Source organism: Vipera ursinii (assembly GCF_947247035.1).
Source record: "Vipera ursinii genome assembly, chromosome: 3".
Lineage (NCBI taxonomy): Eukaryota > Metazoa > Chordata > Lepidosauria > Squamata > Viperidae > Vipera > Vipera ursinii.
The window spans coordinates 19,566,879-19,582,389 of record NC_139516.1 but is presented as its reverse complement, the minus strand read 5'-3'; the positions used below and the strand labels follow the sequence as shown (position 1 = coordinate 19,582,389).

General features: G+C 37.0%; 1 protein-coding gene across 2 annotated transcripts in view; it reads left to right on the top strand.

The window, feature by feature from the left end:
• PTPN1 (protein tyrosine phosphatase non-receptor type 1) overlaps positions 1-15,511 on the top strand; it is an 82,924-nt gene that overhangs the window by 48,600 nt on the left and 18,813 nt on the right. For both annotated transcript variants that reach the window (XM_083357464.1, XM_083357463.1), the window contains exons 2-3: positions 12,302-12,392; positions 15,272-15,372. In XM_083357464.1, the coding sequence (XP_083213590.1) occupies positions 12,302-12,392; positions 15,272-15,372 (192 nt within the window). The remainder of the gene's footprint in view (positions 1-12,301; positions 12,393-15,271; positions 15,373-15,511) is intronic.

Sequence of the window (15,511 nt, the reverse complement as noted above, 5' to 3'; positions counted from 1 at the left end):
TGATTTTAGGCTTGCAATTGAAATATTTATTACTATTCCTCTTTAAAAAGGTTAAATGAGTTTTGTTTGGGCAACTTGCAAGTTTGTAGCTCTCCCAATTTTCCTTGTTTCCTCTTTGGATAGATAATGCAAAAGAAAGTTTTGCATTATTTAAGATGAAGCTTTTTCTATCTTTCTTTTGCTCAAAAAAAGAAAGTGAATTTATGAAACAGGAAGTGGTTATTTGGAAATGAGATAGTCTTTTGTCATTGGGTCTGTCTTCATATGTAAATGGTTGAAGGAAGACAGGAAGAATACAGTTGAGTACAAACATAAAGATTAAGTCACCAATGGCGTAAAGGAATACTTTGATAGCTGTTTAGATAATTATTCAACATGTATGTCAGAAAGAAAAACCTGTATTATTTGAGTTGTTGTGGATGTGAATGAAAAAGTGAATCTATATGTTGCTGATAACGGCATATTATTACATTCCAGTCAATGTTGACAATAAAAGAGGCAGATGACAGTTCTGGTTTGGGTTTTTTTGTTTTTTTTAAAAAAGCAATCTTATGAGTGAATGTGCTCCAGAAGAGGAAAGGTGTGTGTGTGTGTGTGTGTGCATGCGTGTGTGTGTGTGTGTGTGTGTGTGTGTAAAAACTATATATTTTGAACAGGCCTTTTCCTGTACAGATTTAGCATTCTCATTCATTCTTTGATTTCTGAATGTATTATATAACAGAGACATTTTGGAAGTGTCAAGAAAGAAGGGAAAGAAAAAGTAATGAAATAAAACTACAAGAATAATCACAAATTGAGTTTTTCTACTTAAATCAAATATTTTGTATTTGTTGCTGAAATTCATCAGTAACATCTGGAAGGGTGCACTTTTTCTATTCATCACCTCCCATCATAACAGAAGATGGCCAGTAATCTTACCTACTGTATTTTTTGCAGCTGCACCACAAACTGGTGAAAAGGGTGACTTACAACCTGTCCTTGCAATTACAACTGTTGTAGCAGTATCTTTGTAATCACGTAACAAAAATATGGGCAGTTTGGTGCAGTAGTTAAAGCACCAGGCTAGAAATCAGGAGACTGGAAGTTCTAGTCCTACCTTAGGCACGAAGCCAGATTTGTGACCTTGGGCCAGTCACTTTCTTTCAATCCTAGGACAGAGGCACTTCTGCTAAGAAAACTGCTGGGACTTGCCAGGAGTTCACACTGACTTGAAGGCACCCTACCCCACCCAAAAGAAGATATCAGAAATGAATGAGAAAAAGGGGGGAACCTGTAAGAAATACCCCAACTCTTCTCAGCAATAAATCAAAAGGCTATTGCAGAGAACTGCAGGAGCAATACATGCGGAGTAGCAAGAGACTTAGTATAAGGATGCAAAATTTCCAATATGGATTTTTTTTTAATTGTAGTACACTCTGGGGGGAAAAAATAGAAATCCCTGCCAGGATAAATGGGAATGCTGTCAAAAGGACTGATTGATACCAAGTACACATGAAAGTGACTCCATTCCCTTTAGTAAGAGGATCACAATGAATACGACTGCTTTCTCCACATACACACAACTCCAGGGTGACCCAAAGAGCTCACACAGAGGTCTTTGTAACACGTGTCAGTGTTAAAAGAATAAAACACAGCACAAGAGTACTTAAAATCAGAATGTTATGTAAATTTATAGTGTTAAGTAAATAAGTAGTCTGAAGAGCAATAAGCAGAAGTACAGAATAATGGATTAGGTGGATAATAGATAAAGAGGAACACAGACATGCAAGGAACAGGAATAATAGGAAATAAGGATATCATAGAACTGTGTTTCTCAATTTTGGCAACTTACTACTTGGGGAATTCTGGGAGTTGGAGGCTGCCCATCTTAAAGTTGCCAAAGTTGAAAAATACTAAGTTAGAAAACAGTCAGGGATCATATAGGTGCAGTATAAGAAAGATTAATGGCAATAAATGAGAGTTCAGGGCAAGAACACCAATGCGAAACAAGCAGATGTTTTCTGAGAAAATGTTAATTAGTCTCTGAAGCAATAAACCACAGCCAACTTGGGAGTTAAAAAAGCAACCCTGTGTACGTGTGCTGTATCACCCCTAAACACACACACACACACACACACACAACATTCTTCTCTCTAGGACGGTTAGAAAAATGGATCTTTCTTTACTGTAGTTGAAGTTTCTGGGGGAAAAAATCTTGAAAAAGCAATAATAAAAAATACTATTTGGAGGAGCAAAATATGAAATCCATACATGTTTTTATAGTCCTCCCAGATACAAATAACAACAAATGGATGTTGTTATCAGTGTTTACCCCATTCCTAGTATTCTGAAGCCTGGTGAAGGGCAGGAATTAATTAACCATTTTTTTTAGATAAAAAACCAACAAGGCCCTGAACCAAAAGGCCTGAGTCCTCTATTTCATTGGAAAGTAGATTGTCAATCTTCTTTGGAGAAAGTAACATATTTTGTCCTTTTACTTGAGAAATGTGCTGGGTATTTTATCTTCTGTATACAGGAATTGTAATGATCTCATACCATAAAAAGTCATACATAAAAGCCTTCCTATTTTATAGTTTTCCAAAATCATTTGTGGAGTAATGCAAGATATTAATATTATTAGAAATCCATACACTAACCAATCCCAAATAGCTCTGGGCATCTTACCAAATGAAAAATGAACATTAAAACCATACTGTCAGCACCATCGATAATCCAACAGTCTAAAAGCCATGGGCAAAAGATCCATCTGTGCAGATAAACAGGAACAGAAAATGAACATTTTTCTACATTTTTTAGTTTGCCAAAGCAGAAAATTCTTCTGAATCATTAACTGCATCCTTTCCCCCCAACCCTCTGTATTTATAAAAGTACTTGATATTCATTTCCTGATTCATTCTGTCACTTCATATTACATTTCTTCTCTATCAATATGAGTTAGGAGACAGAAAGAGCTAAGTATGTGCAATCTTCATTTATTTTTTTCTTCCTGGAAAGAGAGCAATGGAACATAAACTGTGGCTGGAATGGCTGTTAAAAAAATGCAGCTTATATATATTTTATATACATTTCCTGTGGTCATGTGGCCAGCATAGCTACATGCTAAAGCAGGGGTGTCAAACTCAATTTCATTAAGGGTGCCAGGTGGGCGTGGCCTACTGGGTGGGCGTGGCCTACTGGGTGGGCATGGCTAGAGTGCGTATGGCCTACTGGGTGGGCGTGGCTAGCTCTACATTGTTCGCATCAAGGGTGCCTATGGGGGCCTGGGCAGGAGTGGGACAGATCTGAGGGTCTCTGGCAGGAGGAGGGTCTCTGGGCTAGGGCCAAGGCAGTGGGGGCCGTTCCACCACCATTCTTTTCCTATCTTCAATCTTCATTAGTGCTGCTAACCACCTAAGCCACGGGTGTCAAACTCGCCACGTCATGTAACGTGTCGCGATGTATCGCAACTCTTTTTGCATTGCCGGCAATCGGGTGGGTGTGGCTTTGGTATGTTGAAACCAGCCCGCGGGCCAGCACTTTGACACCGCTGTCCTAAGCTATTCCTTGGGAAATTTTGGGTCTGTTCCTCAACAATTTTAAAACCTAGCCATTGATGGTGATCATTCTGCTGCTGCTGCTGCTCTTGTTGAATGTGCTGTCACCAGGTCCGTCTAGCTGTCTTCAACTCTTTCTCCTCTTTCACTTACCACACCTTCCTCTTGATGATGTTCACCACACAAATGCTTTTTTCACTTCCACGTTATACTTGCTGGCACTCTAGACAAGTGTGGTAGCCTTCAAAAAGAGGAAGGAGTAATGTGGCTGTTTTCTGCTTCGTTCAGAGACTTTAGCACTTCTGGAGATTTAGATATGCATATAAGAAAAACAAAGAAGAAGCAAAAATTGTAAAAAAAATAGTTTCATATTGTTGTCCACATCATTTTGCAAACAGGCCATTAAGTCTGAGGATAGTTGTGTAAGATCATCATTTGCTCTGCTGATTCTTTCCCTGCTGTTTTTGGAGTCAAACAAATTATTTAAGAATCCTGTTTCCTATAAGATTTGGTGGTTGCTGGCTTGTGTCTATATCTCTGCCTTTGTATTTTATGAAGCCAACTCATTGGCCTTGCTGAGTGTTGCGCAAAAGCCCACAAGGTCAATGATACAGTGTGTATTCACAGATCATTCTGGTATGCTAAACTGCTGCAATTGAGAGCTTTGATTTGTCTTGTTTCGTTTTTATATTGAATTTTGTTTGCTTAAAGGAGTTATCCTCTATCAAAATTACCTTATTTTCACTAGTGTTTATTGGGACACAAGGATGATTTTGTTCTGTATGCTAAATGAATGAAATCTGACTGTGAAATAGAACAACAGAAATATGTAGTATGTGTGTGTTACTTTTTGTTTACACAACTAATTATTTTCTTGAGGAAAGAATGGATGAAAGGAAGACGAATATGTTGGACAATCTAAATTGGGGGAAAAATAAATTGGTTTCATACTCATAATTCTGTCTGAAGATCTTACTTTTGCTAGATAAGAAGTTGTTAGATCTATTTTTTCACAATTGAAAATTAACTCCAAACGTATTCAGCTGTTCTCAGCATGAAGCAGACAGCCTTTGCATGGTAAGAGCTTATTCTGACTACTGAAAGAACTCAGTCCCTTAGAACAGACAATTGTCCCTTTCTCATCTTACAATTGCAAGGCAATTTTCACAGACTCCTTTGTTAATAGACAGTTGCAGTTCAGCTGCTATTGCTTCTGTAGACATATGCTAATCTCAGTTTGACATGCCTCACACCTCATGGTTCTGTCGTCTGAAAAATTCACCATTTTTTAAAAAATAATTTTTAAGGAAGAATCTGTCTAGGGACAGCAGAATGAAGTGAACTTGAACTGTTTTGAGATAAATCTTTTAAGCTAAGAATTATAGGAATTGTTGCTGCTGTGTCTGGAAATCATCAGGATGAAATAGCCATGAAATTTCTAGAACAAGGATAGTCTTTAAAGAGGCTCTATTTAGATTTGCATTGAACATAGGAGCACTGGTACCATATATGAAGAGGATATAATTTCTAAGGCTATTTCTGAATGCCTTGGTTGTGGATTGCCCATGCCATATAATAAAGATGGAGGGGGGAAAACAGCATGAGGTAGAAAGTATAGAGGGAAATATTTTCGTTCATTCTTTTACACTGTTAAAATCCAAGGTCATTTACTGAATCAGATTAAAGACTAATAAAAGGAAGCATTAGAGTGTAACAACATATTGTTAAATTATAGAATTTGCTGACTGACTATGCTATGGTGATACCAATTTAGGTGAATAAGCAAATTTATTGCAATAGATATTGATGCATGTTAAGATTGGAATCAAAGGCTGCAGGTCCCAAATTCCAGTTATTAAGGAGAAACACTAGAAGAAGATTGTCATCTCCATGTGCTGCTTGTGAGTTCATGGATCATCTCATCAGATGCTGTTTTAACACAGAGTGGTCGGAAGATCCAATCTGAGTCAGTCACCAGGACCAAAAGTTTATTCTTCCAAGCTTTGGGGAATGGACCCCTTGTCAATCAACAGGAGTGCTGATTTACCACCAGCTTATAGGAGCTGAGGGTGCTGAGGAATAAGGAAACAACAACTAATGAGAGCATATAAATGCAACACATAGTACATCCCAGTGCACACATTCTAGAGAGAGAGAGAGAGAGAGAGAGAGGTTCTCTGAGGATGGGCTTCAGCACAAGCCCGAAAGCTTGGAAAAATAAACCTTGGTCCCAGTGACCAACTCAGATTAGATCCTGCAACTTTATTCTGGGACACATATGTTCACAGAGTGATAGGATTTGTGCTACATATGATCCAACCTTGACCGAACTATCAATCCAATTTTCTAGATTTGTTTAATATACAATACTGGACTATAAATTAATCATACATTCTGGTTCAACACAACATACTGCACTACACTAAAATGTGATTCACTACTGTAGTTATGATTTAGCTTTTATTAGATGGCCTGATCCAGCTGGGTGTGCAATTTAATTCTCTATTATGAGAATACACAAGTGCAAACTTCAGGAAAATTCCTTTCTCCCCCCCCCCGCCTAAATTCTATAATGTTAGCTGCTATGATTTGTTACAATATTTTTTTTATAAATGTAAACAAACTGTCTTGTCAAGATTCAATCTTTCATAAAATGTGTATTTTATGTTAGCCAGAAAAATCCTCAGCCCTAGAGATGCTTCCCGTAGGGATGATTTAGAATGAAATCAGCACTACTTATTTTCTAAAATTAAACTTCCTGCAAGTATGTTTTGTGGGTCAGAGTCCACTTCTTCAAATTCATGAAATTTTGTTGTGAGTACATCTGGAGCTGTGTATGCAAGGAAATGAAATCTGGCCACAAGAGATGCAGCAGATTTACCCAGCTACTTTCCTCAGTTTTGTTTCCAGAGAAATCACTTTAAAGTCACTTCTGAAGAAAAAAAACATTTTAAAATAATTTGCCCTCAAATGTTTCTTCTAACTTGTGCTGGCTTGCTTAAGGTTTATCTGAACTTAAGCACTTGCTTGAAGATAATCTTGCTCGACAAAGTTCTGAGTTAACAGTCTTGAATTGGATTGTAACCAAAATCATAGATAATCCTGTTGATATCTCTGCTGGGTTTCATTAATTGATCAGGAAGTGAATTACTGAGCAAATAGTTGAATTAGTTATTAAAACTGTAAGCAGTAATTCAGTTTATTCTTTTATCATCGTGGATGAACATTTTTTGGATGCAAACAATCATGTATATAGTTTTTCAAATACTTTTCATATGATAATAAACACAGTACAGTTTGTTAAACTGTAAGCCACAATTTTGTTGATCAGCAGACATATTTGCCATGTTAACATTATGCCACAAGGGCAGTCACAAAATGGCTGCTATGATGAGCATGACCAGGTATAAAATACCTATTCTCTTTTTAAAAAAACATACAGAAATTGTTCTGGTTCTTTTTTCCCCCCTAGTTGGTAGATACTCTTCTTAGCAACCATACACCATTTTCATTTATTCCAGCTTCCTGTTTATTTATTTAATTAAAATTATCTTCTTTAAAAACTGTGACAGGAAGTCTGGCGGTGAATCTGAAGGTACTTTAATGCTCAAAGGTAACATGCCCATCAGACAAAACTGAGTCTAGTGCTTCCTAATGGGAAGCTTTAAAAAAATACTTTGCACATGGGAGCAATTTTTCTTTCTTTGAACAAAAATCTGTTAGTGGACTGCCCAGAATCTTTTAGGAACACAGGATACAATACAATCCTAAGTTTAGATCACTTTTGTACCTAATTTTATGATATATTTTTTGTCTGTTAATGAATTTTTCATTGGTGACATTAAATTAGAAGGAATAGACTTCTGCTGTTCATGATTGATAGTATTAATTCCGACTGTATACATAGATCAACCATCCTGAACTCAGCCTTCTGAATACATTCAGAGATGAGTTTCTCCAGTATTCACAGCATGACCTTTTGAGTATTATAGTCTAAACATGTATAGAGGGAAAGATTATGATAATGCTAGCAGCAAGTAAAAGTCATGTCGACTTAAAGTGCTTGATTTATAAGCTTATGAAAATACACTTTATGAAGTTGGATTATCATCCAAATAGGTAACAACAAATGTGTTCTCCCATTCAGTTACTTTACATTCTTTGAGGTAAAGATCCCACACACTATAAGCAAAACTCTTGGCTTGCCAATGGCCTTTGAAGCAATTTACAAATTTCACAGCACAGTTTCAACTTGCAGCTCTGTTTATTAACAGATGGAAACTTATCAAACAGAGATCCAACCTAGAACTAAGGAGAAATTTCCTGACTGTGAGAACAATTAATCAGTGAATTGGCTTGCCTCCAGAAATTGTGGGTGCTCCATCATTGGAGGTTTTTAAGAAGAGATTGGACAACCATTTGTCAGGAATAGAACAGGGTGTCCTGTTTGAACAGGGATTGTACTAGAAGATCTCCACAGAGTCTTCCCTTCCAACTCTGTTATATCTGTAAGCTATACATGTTAAACATTGCTAGAGTATTGTTCACATCTGCTTGCTAACTATCTGTATTATTTTGCATCTGTGAGGGTCAATCTTATTATCATATATTCAGATACTGTCTCCTTCCGATTCATTTTTGCTCTGCCTGAACTCCCAGATTCTCATATTAGTATGAGAAACCAACTAGAATTTCTTGTTTAATAAAAACTTTACCTTTATATTGCTTTACTTCCATTGTTATAAAGGCAGCCAAAACAAGAGTTATGCAGTTAACAGGCAATCTTTAAATGTCTTCAACAATTTTCCAACAGATGGCTATTTTACAATACCCAACAAACCATGTGTATACCCATCATCTCTAACTTGGCCACAGATGTTACATCTAGGAATGAATACTTGCTTGGCCAGTGTCAACAGAGTATAATGATAGCATGGAATGAGTTTCTCTGTAAAGTTTCTTCCAAGGAACAGCATGATTTAATGGTTCCTCCTAGTTTGCATATTGGCTGTCTGTTTCAGTGCTCTGGCTCTCTGACAGTAGTCTGTGGTTTGCTGGGTATGTTGTTTCATTGCAGCAGGTATCAAATTACTGAACACTAAATCAACAAGGGTTTTCTAGGAAAGCCATGTTGCAAAGGTACATTGGCAATGCTAAGATCACAGTCGTTTATTTACTTTTTGACAGTTTTAACAAGCAGTACTATGCTTTCAAGTTAGTAAAAGTGAATGTGAGCAAAGTCACAGCAAGAATAACAACTTTGCTGTCCAATTTCCAACATTTAAAAAATAGCACGCTCAGACCTTTTTGGTGCAATTGCCATGATTCAACCTTTAGACACTTTTAGCCTGGATGATTGAATCTTTATTGACATATTTTAATGCATTTTGGGAAGAAACCCTTGAAGTTGCTGTACATTCCAACTCTGACTCTCTGCCTAATTTTGCTCTAACTGATGAAGTTGCTTGGATGAGCAACGAAGCGTCTCAGATTAACAAAGAGTGATCCAGTTGCCATGAACCTTTAGACTCCTAAGAATGTAGTAGTTCCTTATGATGCATCTGAAAGACCTAGTAAGAGGATGATGGTGCCATCATGTTCACTTCTGCTCCCTTCATTCTCGATCCAAAACCCTTTCATGTACTATAAGTAGACTCCTTACTCATGAGGGAAATGGGAAGCTGTTCCATTTAGTCTTACGACAAAGGCAGAGGAGATGGGAAATAGTGATCAGTCAACCCTCTGATGCCTTTCCTACCCACTCATATGCTGTGCTTGCTGATTAACCTATTTTTCTTACATGATTCAAGTGCATAAGACTGTTGATATCCTATTACACATCCTCAAACTGTATAAGTATTGAACACTGGAGATAATTTGGGAAAAGAAGAAGAGCTAGTCTTCTGCTTCTGACACTATCTGGAAAATGCAACATTTTTTTTCTTAGACTACTGAGGCCAGTATAATGGGAATAGAGAATAAATCTCTGCCAGGGTATATTAAATAAGATTAAAACCATGACCGATTGATTCTGTTTGAATTATCCTGCTTGGTCATCAGAAATCCCTCCATAATGTATTGACTTTATACTCTGCATTGAAATGCAGTTTTCACACATGTAAAATCTGTGAACTCCTTACTACTTACAGTTTGGAAATGACAACTTGTACAAAAGTGCAAATATTGGTCATCTGTGACCTCTACCTTTGAATATTTATTTTACTATTTATTAAATTTATATGCTGCCCATCTCACCAATAAGGCAACTCTGTTTATTTTTGTGCCACTCAGAAACAGATCTTCTTTGTTTCATGCCATGTTTCAAATATACATGGTGAATTGAAAAAGCAAACACATTTGTTCTTTTAATTTTCATAAAGGATGTAATAGAATGCCCTTATCCAGAGTGTATGAAACATGCTGTAAAGCAGACATGTCAAACACAAGGCCCGGGGGCCGGATCCGGCCCGCAAAGTGGTTTCATGTGGTCCGCGAAACCATCCTGGAAACAGTGAGGGAACGGCCCCCACTGCCTTGGCCCTGGCCCAGAGACCCTCCTTCTGCCAGAGACCCTCAGATCTGTCCCACTCCTGCCCAGGCCCCCATAGGCACCCTTGATGCGAACAATGTATAGCTGGCCATGCCCACCCAGTAGGCCATACGCACTCTAGCCACGGCCACCCAGTAGGCCACGGCCACCCTGACCATACCCACCCGGCCCCCTGAGGGCAACCGCAATGCTGATGCAGCCCTCAGTGAAATTGAGTTTGACACCCCTGCTGTAAAGCTAAAAGAACAGCTAAGAACTATCTTCCCCAAGCAATACCAAACAAAAGTGCTTTGCTGTAGAAGTTGATATGAAATTAGACAAATCTTGTCCTGCAATGGCTGGGGGATTTAAAAAGTAGATTAGATTTGGCAATGTCCTTATATTATTCTTTTGAAGATATATTACGTTCCTGTTTGTTACCATGTATTTAGTATTTGTTCATTTGTCTACTGAATATAGAAAAGCACTATAGGCTACCCTACAATAACATTCCTAGGGTGCTTTAGCATAAGAAATCAAACCATTCAGAATGATTTTAATAGACTATATGTACAGTGTAAAAAAAAGCTCGTCTCAAAAGGCTAAAAATAGCTTAAAGCTAACAGAGAAAAAAGATGCAGTCCATTCTTGTGTTAAAATGAGGCCTGAAACTTGTTAGGCATATGATGATAGCCTACAATGTTGGGTTGAAAATATATTAAACATAACAATACCTAACAAAACTGATTGAAACTGGTCTGGAAAATCAGTTTCATGCATTGGATCTTTAGAATAACCTGGCAAATGCCCTCTTGAGAAGCTGTTACCACTAATTGTTGGTTACTTCTTGTTGGCCAAGGCTTGCTATTGTTGTTGTTTTTCCTTCAGTAGTGGCATTTTCCCAATCCCTGCAAGAAACATGAATTGTTCACTGTTAGAAAATTTCAATGCACTCAGATCTGAGAGGGTTAGATCTAGCACTGTAATTTAACTGGAATATGGAGACGGAGAAGCAACTGGATTTTGATCTGGCACTAAATATTGTATCTTATATTTAAGGAGACTACAGTAGAAGTAAGGAAACCTTGAGCTCTCTAACTTCAGCTATAGCCAGCAGTGTCCATTTGGTGTAGGAGCTGGATCTGATTTATATTCTGTCTTTGCTCAAATAAGCACTCAACATGGCTCATAAATTTTAAAGGCACAGTTCAAAGATTAAAAAGAGAATGAATGCTAAAAATGATTAACTCTTAAGAGGATGGAGAAAAGCATACATTGTTGTAGTCCAGCAGCGTCTTGGAAGGCTGTAAGTTCTCCCTTGGGCTATGGAAAAATATGAACTTGCATGGCCTTAGTGTAAGCTGTCTCACATTTATTTATTTAGCAGTATAAATTGGATTTATTTAGTTAACTGTGTAAGTTTAAAAAAATGGCTTCACTCCATCTCTAGCAGGGGAAAAATGCCACATGTGAAAATCCTGTAACTTCTTTCTTTATTTTTAATTGTTAAGTTATGCATGCTTTGTTTTTTGTTTTAAGTTCCTGACAGGTTTGATTGATGTCGCACATAGCTTTTGTCAGAATGTTACTTACAATGAATGCTGGATTTTATGTGAGTTGCCAGAGAAATGAATGATCAGTGCCAAATCGGATGGCTTTAACAACTGTACTGCTGCTGTGGAGTATAATATACCTCATCCTTTTAATATTTACAGCTCCTGTATAGCTTGCTGATGACTCAAGGAAACTTGTGCTCTTATCTTAACCAGGCATTTGTAGCCTTTAGCTGTTAATATGCATATATGAAAAGGTGGCATGTAGGATATCAAGAAACATATGTATTCCTGTAGATATCCTTGTTCAACTGCTCTACTTGCATATCTGTTTTTGTGCTGCTCCGATACACATTCTGATGCATTTTATTTTAGCAATAAAAGTGTATTTTGTGCTATAAATCCAATGAAACATGATACCTTTTTCTTAACATTCTTAATTTCCAAATTTATTTTCAGTAATGATATATACCACTAGTCTGTAACGCATGCCTTGAATTTTTGCCATTTATTAATGTTAAAAACTGTCATTATTTGGAAATTTTGCACAGCAACTGTGAAAAGCAAACAGAACCATGTATGGTGATAAGCCACTAGCTCTCAGTGATTTTTCTGAACCAAGCATTCAAATCAGTCATATGCACAAGTCTTAGCATATACCAATGTATTCTTTTATTTCCTTCTAGGAAATCAAACATGAAGCAAGTGACTTTCCGTGTAAAGTGGCCAAACATCCGAAAAACAAAAATCGCAACAGGTACAGAGATGTCAGCCCCTGTAAGTATTGTGACCTTCTCAATTTATTTACAAAAACTGTAGCATTTTTGTCAGTTAAGATTCTAAGTCGTCCAGGTAGCTTTGTCTGGAATGTGTGTCTTGGCAACTAGATAGAAGTCCGGTTGCCATGATTCAACTTCCAGATTTAGCATTGTATTTTTCTAAAAATCAAAGGAGCAGGGTTTTTCAAATGTAATGCCAATCTATGAATTAGCATTACAGTACAGGTAATCCTCAACTTACAACAGTTCATTTAGTGATTGTTCGAAGTTACAACAGCACTGAAACAGTGACTTAGGACCATTATTCACACTTATCACAATCGCAGCATCCCCATGTTCACTTGATCAAAATTCAGTCTCTTGGCAACCGACTCCTATTTATGATGGTTACAATGCCCTGGGGCCATGGGATCACCTTTTGCCACCTTCTGACAAGCAAATTCAATGGGGAAGTCAGATTCTGCATTAACAACCGCATTGCTAACTTAATCATTGCAGTGATTCACCTAACAACTGTGACAAAAAAAAATGTAAAATGGGGCACAACTCACTTAACAAAGGACTCACTTAGGAACAGAAATTTTGGACTCAGTTGTGTATGTAAGACATGTGCAACATGTTTAGTTGTGGATGCTTTATTTAATATATGGGAGTTACTGAAGTTCCCAGTGAGTAAGATGTCAAGTAAGTAGGACCACTTTGTGAAAATTTTCTGAGGATTTTCTAAGCTAGAAGATTTATATATACCGGTATATATTTGTTATGTTAAGCTTGTTTTAGAGCTTACGGTACAGCTCTTGTATTTCTTATTCCAAAAATCTCGGAAACTTGGCAGCTGATTTCTTGCAATTATAGTCAGATGAGGTTCTGGGAATTGCAAAACAGGGTTTCTGAAAGAGAGAATTATGTAATTGTAAAGAGTCATTTATATGCTAAGATTAGATAAGTTAATCCTGTATAGAAGAGTTTACACACCTGGGTTATGACTTGCTGCTCTGAATTATTTCATGGTAGAGCAGAAATACTATACAAAGAGCACAACAAAAAAATTAGTATAGAATAGAATAGAATAGAATAGAATAGAATAGAATAGAATAGAATAGAATAGAATAGAATAGAATAGAATAGAATAGAATAGAATAGAATAGAATAGAATCTGGAAGGGACCTTGTAGGTCTTCTAGTCCAACCCCCTGCTCAAGCAGGAGGACCTATACCAGGGGTAGGCAATCTTGGCTCAGGAATTCTGGGAGTTGAAGTCCACGAGTCATAAAAGAGCCAAGGTTGCCTACCCCTGACCTATACTATCTCAGACAAGTGACTGTCTACCTCTTCTTAAAAATCTCCAGTAATGGAACACCCACGATTTCTGGAGGCAAGCTGTTCCACTGGTTAATTGTGCTCACTGTCAGGAAGTTTCTCCTTAATTCCAGGTTGCTTCTCTTTTTGATCAGTTTCCAACCATTGTTTTTTGTCCTGCCCTCTGGTGCTTTGGTGAATAACATGACCCCCTCTTTTTTGTGGCAGTCCCTCATATACTGGAATACTGCTATCATGTCTCCCCTGTTTATTCCTTTCTTTAGACTATAGCCAAACCCAAGTCCTGCAGCCGTTCTTTGTATGTTTTAGTCTCCAGGCCTTGGCTCTTCTCTGAATTTTTTCCAAACTCTCAACATCTTTTTTGTGATATGGTGACCAAGAGATTCTAAACAATTTAACAATTTAAAATCTTCAAATATATCAGAAAAAGACTTTGAGATTATAGATAATTATGCACTAAATGTGAGTTGGCATTGTGATATGGTCATAAAATGATCACTTTTAGATTGCATTAAATGATATGTAGATCCCATAAAATGGGAAACAATAGCTCTATTCTATTCTTCATTAGTCTGATCCCACTTTGAGTATTATAACCATTTCTGACATCACACTTTAGGAAATATTTTGATAAAATGGAACAGATGCAGAAAAGAGCAATAAGACTGATCAGGCAATTAAAAAACTGAAATCTATCAACAAGGAAACTAGAAATTTGTAACTTTGAAAAGACTCTTAAGGGCTATCTGGAAGGGTGTTGTGTAGAACTAGTGGCTGTGACATATGGCAGTTATTTCCAAAGGAGGAAAATAGTTTACAAAAAAAACGTTCTCATTAAATCCTAAGAAATGAGTGTGGGTGGAAGATGGTGAAAGGGGATTTAAAATCAAATATTTGTCTTAAATTCACATCACGGCTCTCGTTTTCTTTTGTATCTGCTCATCTACAAGTATTACAGTCATCTACACAGGGGCTTTACTTTGATTGTCATGTGTGCTACACATTCAGATTGCCAGTCTGTTCTTCTCCATATGTTAGAAAACCTCTACAATCATTTAATAGTCTAAAAATCTGTTGAGCCTTCCAGGAAAACTCAATACATGCTATAGTGTTGCACATAATTTTGCTTACTGATCAGTTCTAGAGATTCTTTTTATGGTAACCACCATTGATTTTGTTTGTTTTAGATAAAATGGCTTCCAGTCAGTTTGGTTTTCCTGTAAAATGTAGGGATTCTTTTATATCTGGGTGGGCTAAAAGGAACAAACTTTAGATCTTTAAAACAGAGTGCAGTTACTGTCAGAGTGCTTTGAATATTGATAATCGGTGGGTTGGGTTCTAAGAAATGTGTTATATATATATATATATATATATATATATATATGTATGTATGTATGTATGTATGTATGTATGTATGTATACGTATACGTGTCTGTGTCTGTGTCTTTATATTTGGAAACAAAAAGGCTTACTTCTTTATTCTGAAATGAGTTGTTTAGCAAACTATAAATAATATATAGGTGTTTAATAATGTGGGTTTTTTTAATCCATTCTGTAGTTGACCACAGCCGAATTAAGCTGCAGCAAGGTGACAATGATTATGTCAATGCAAGTTTGATAAAAATGGAGGAGGCAAACAGAAGTTATATCCTTACACAGGTAAGAACTTAAAAAGAATAGTAGAAAGAAAATAGTGGTCTTTCTTTCCTGTTTTTTTGGTCTCGGAGCTCACAGCTGGTAACTGTGTGGGAAAACAAGTGAAATGCTTTACCTTCACCCATCATGCAGTAATATGCTA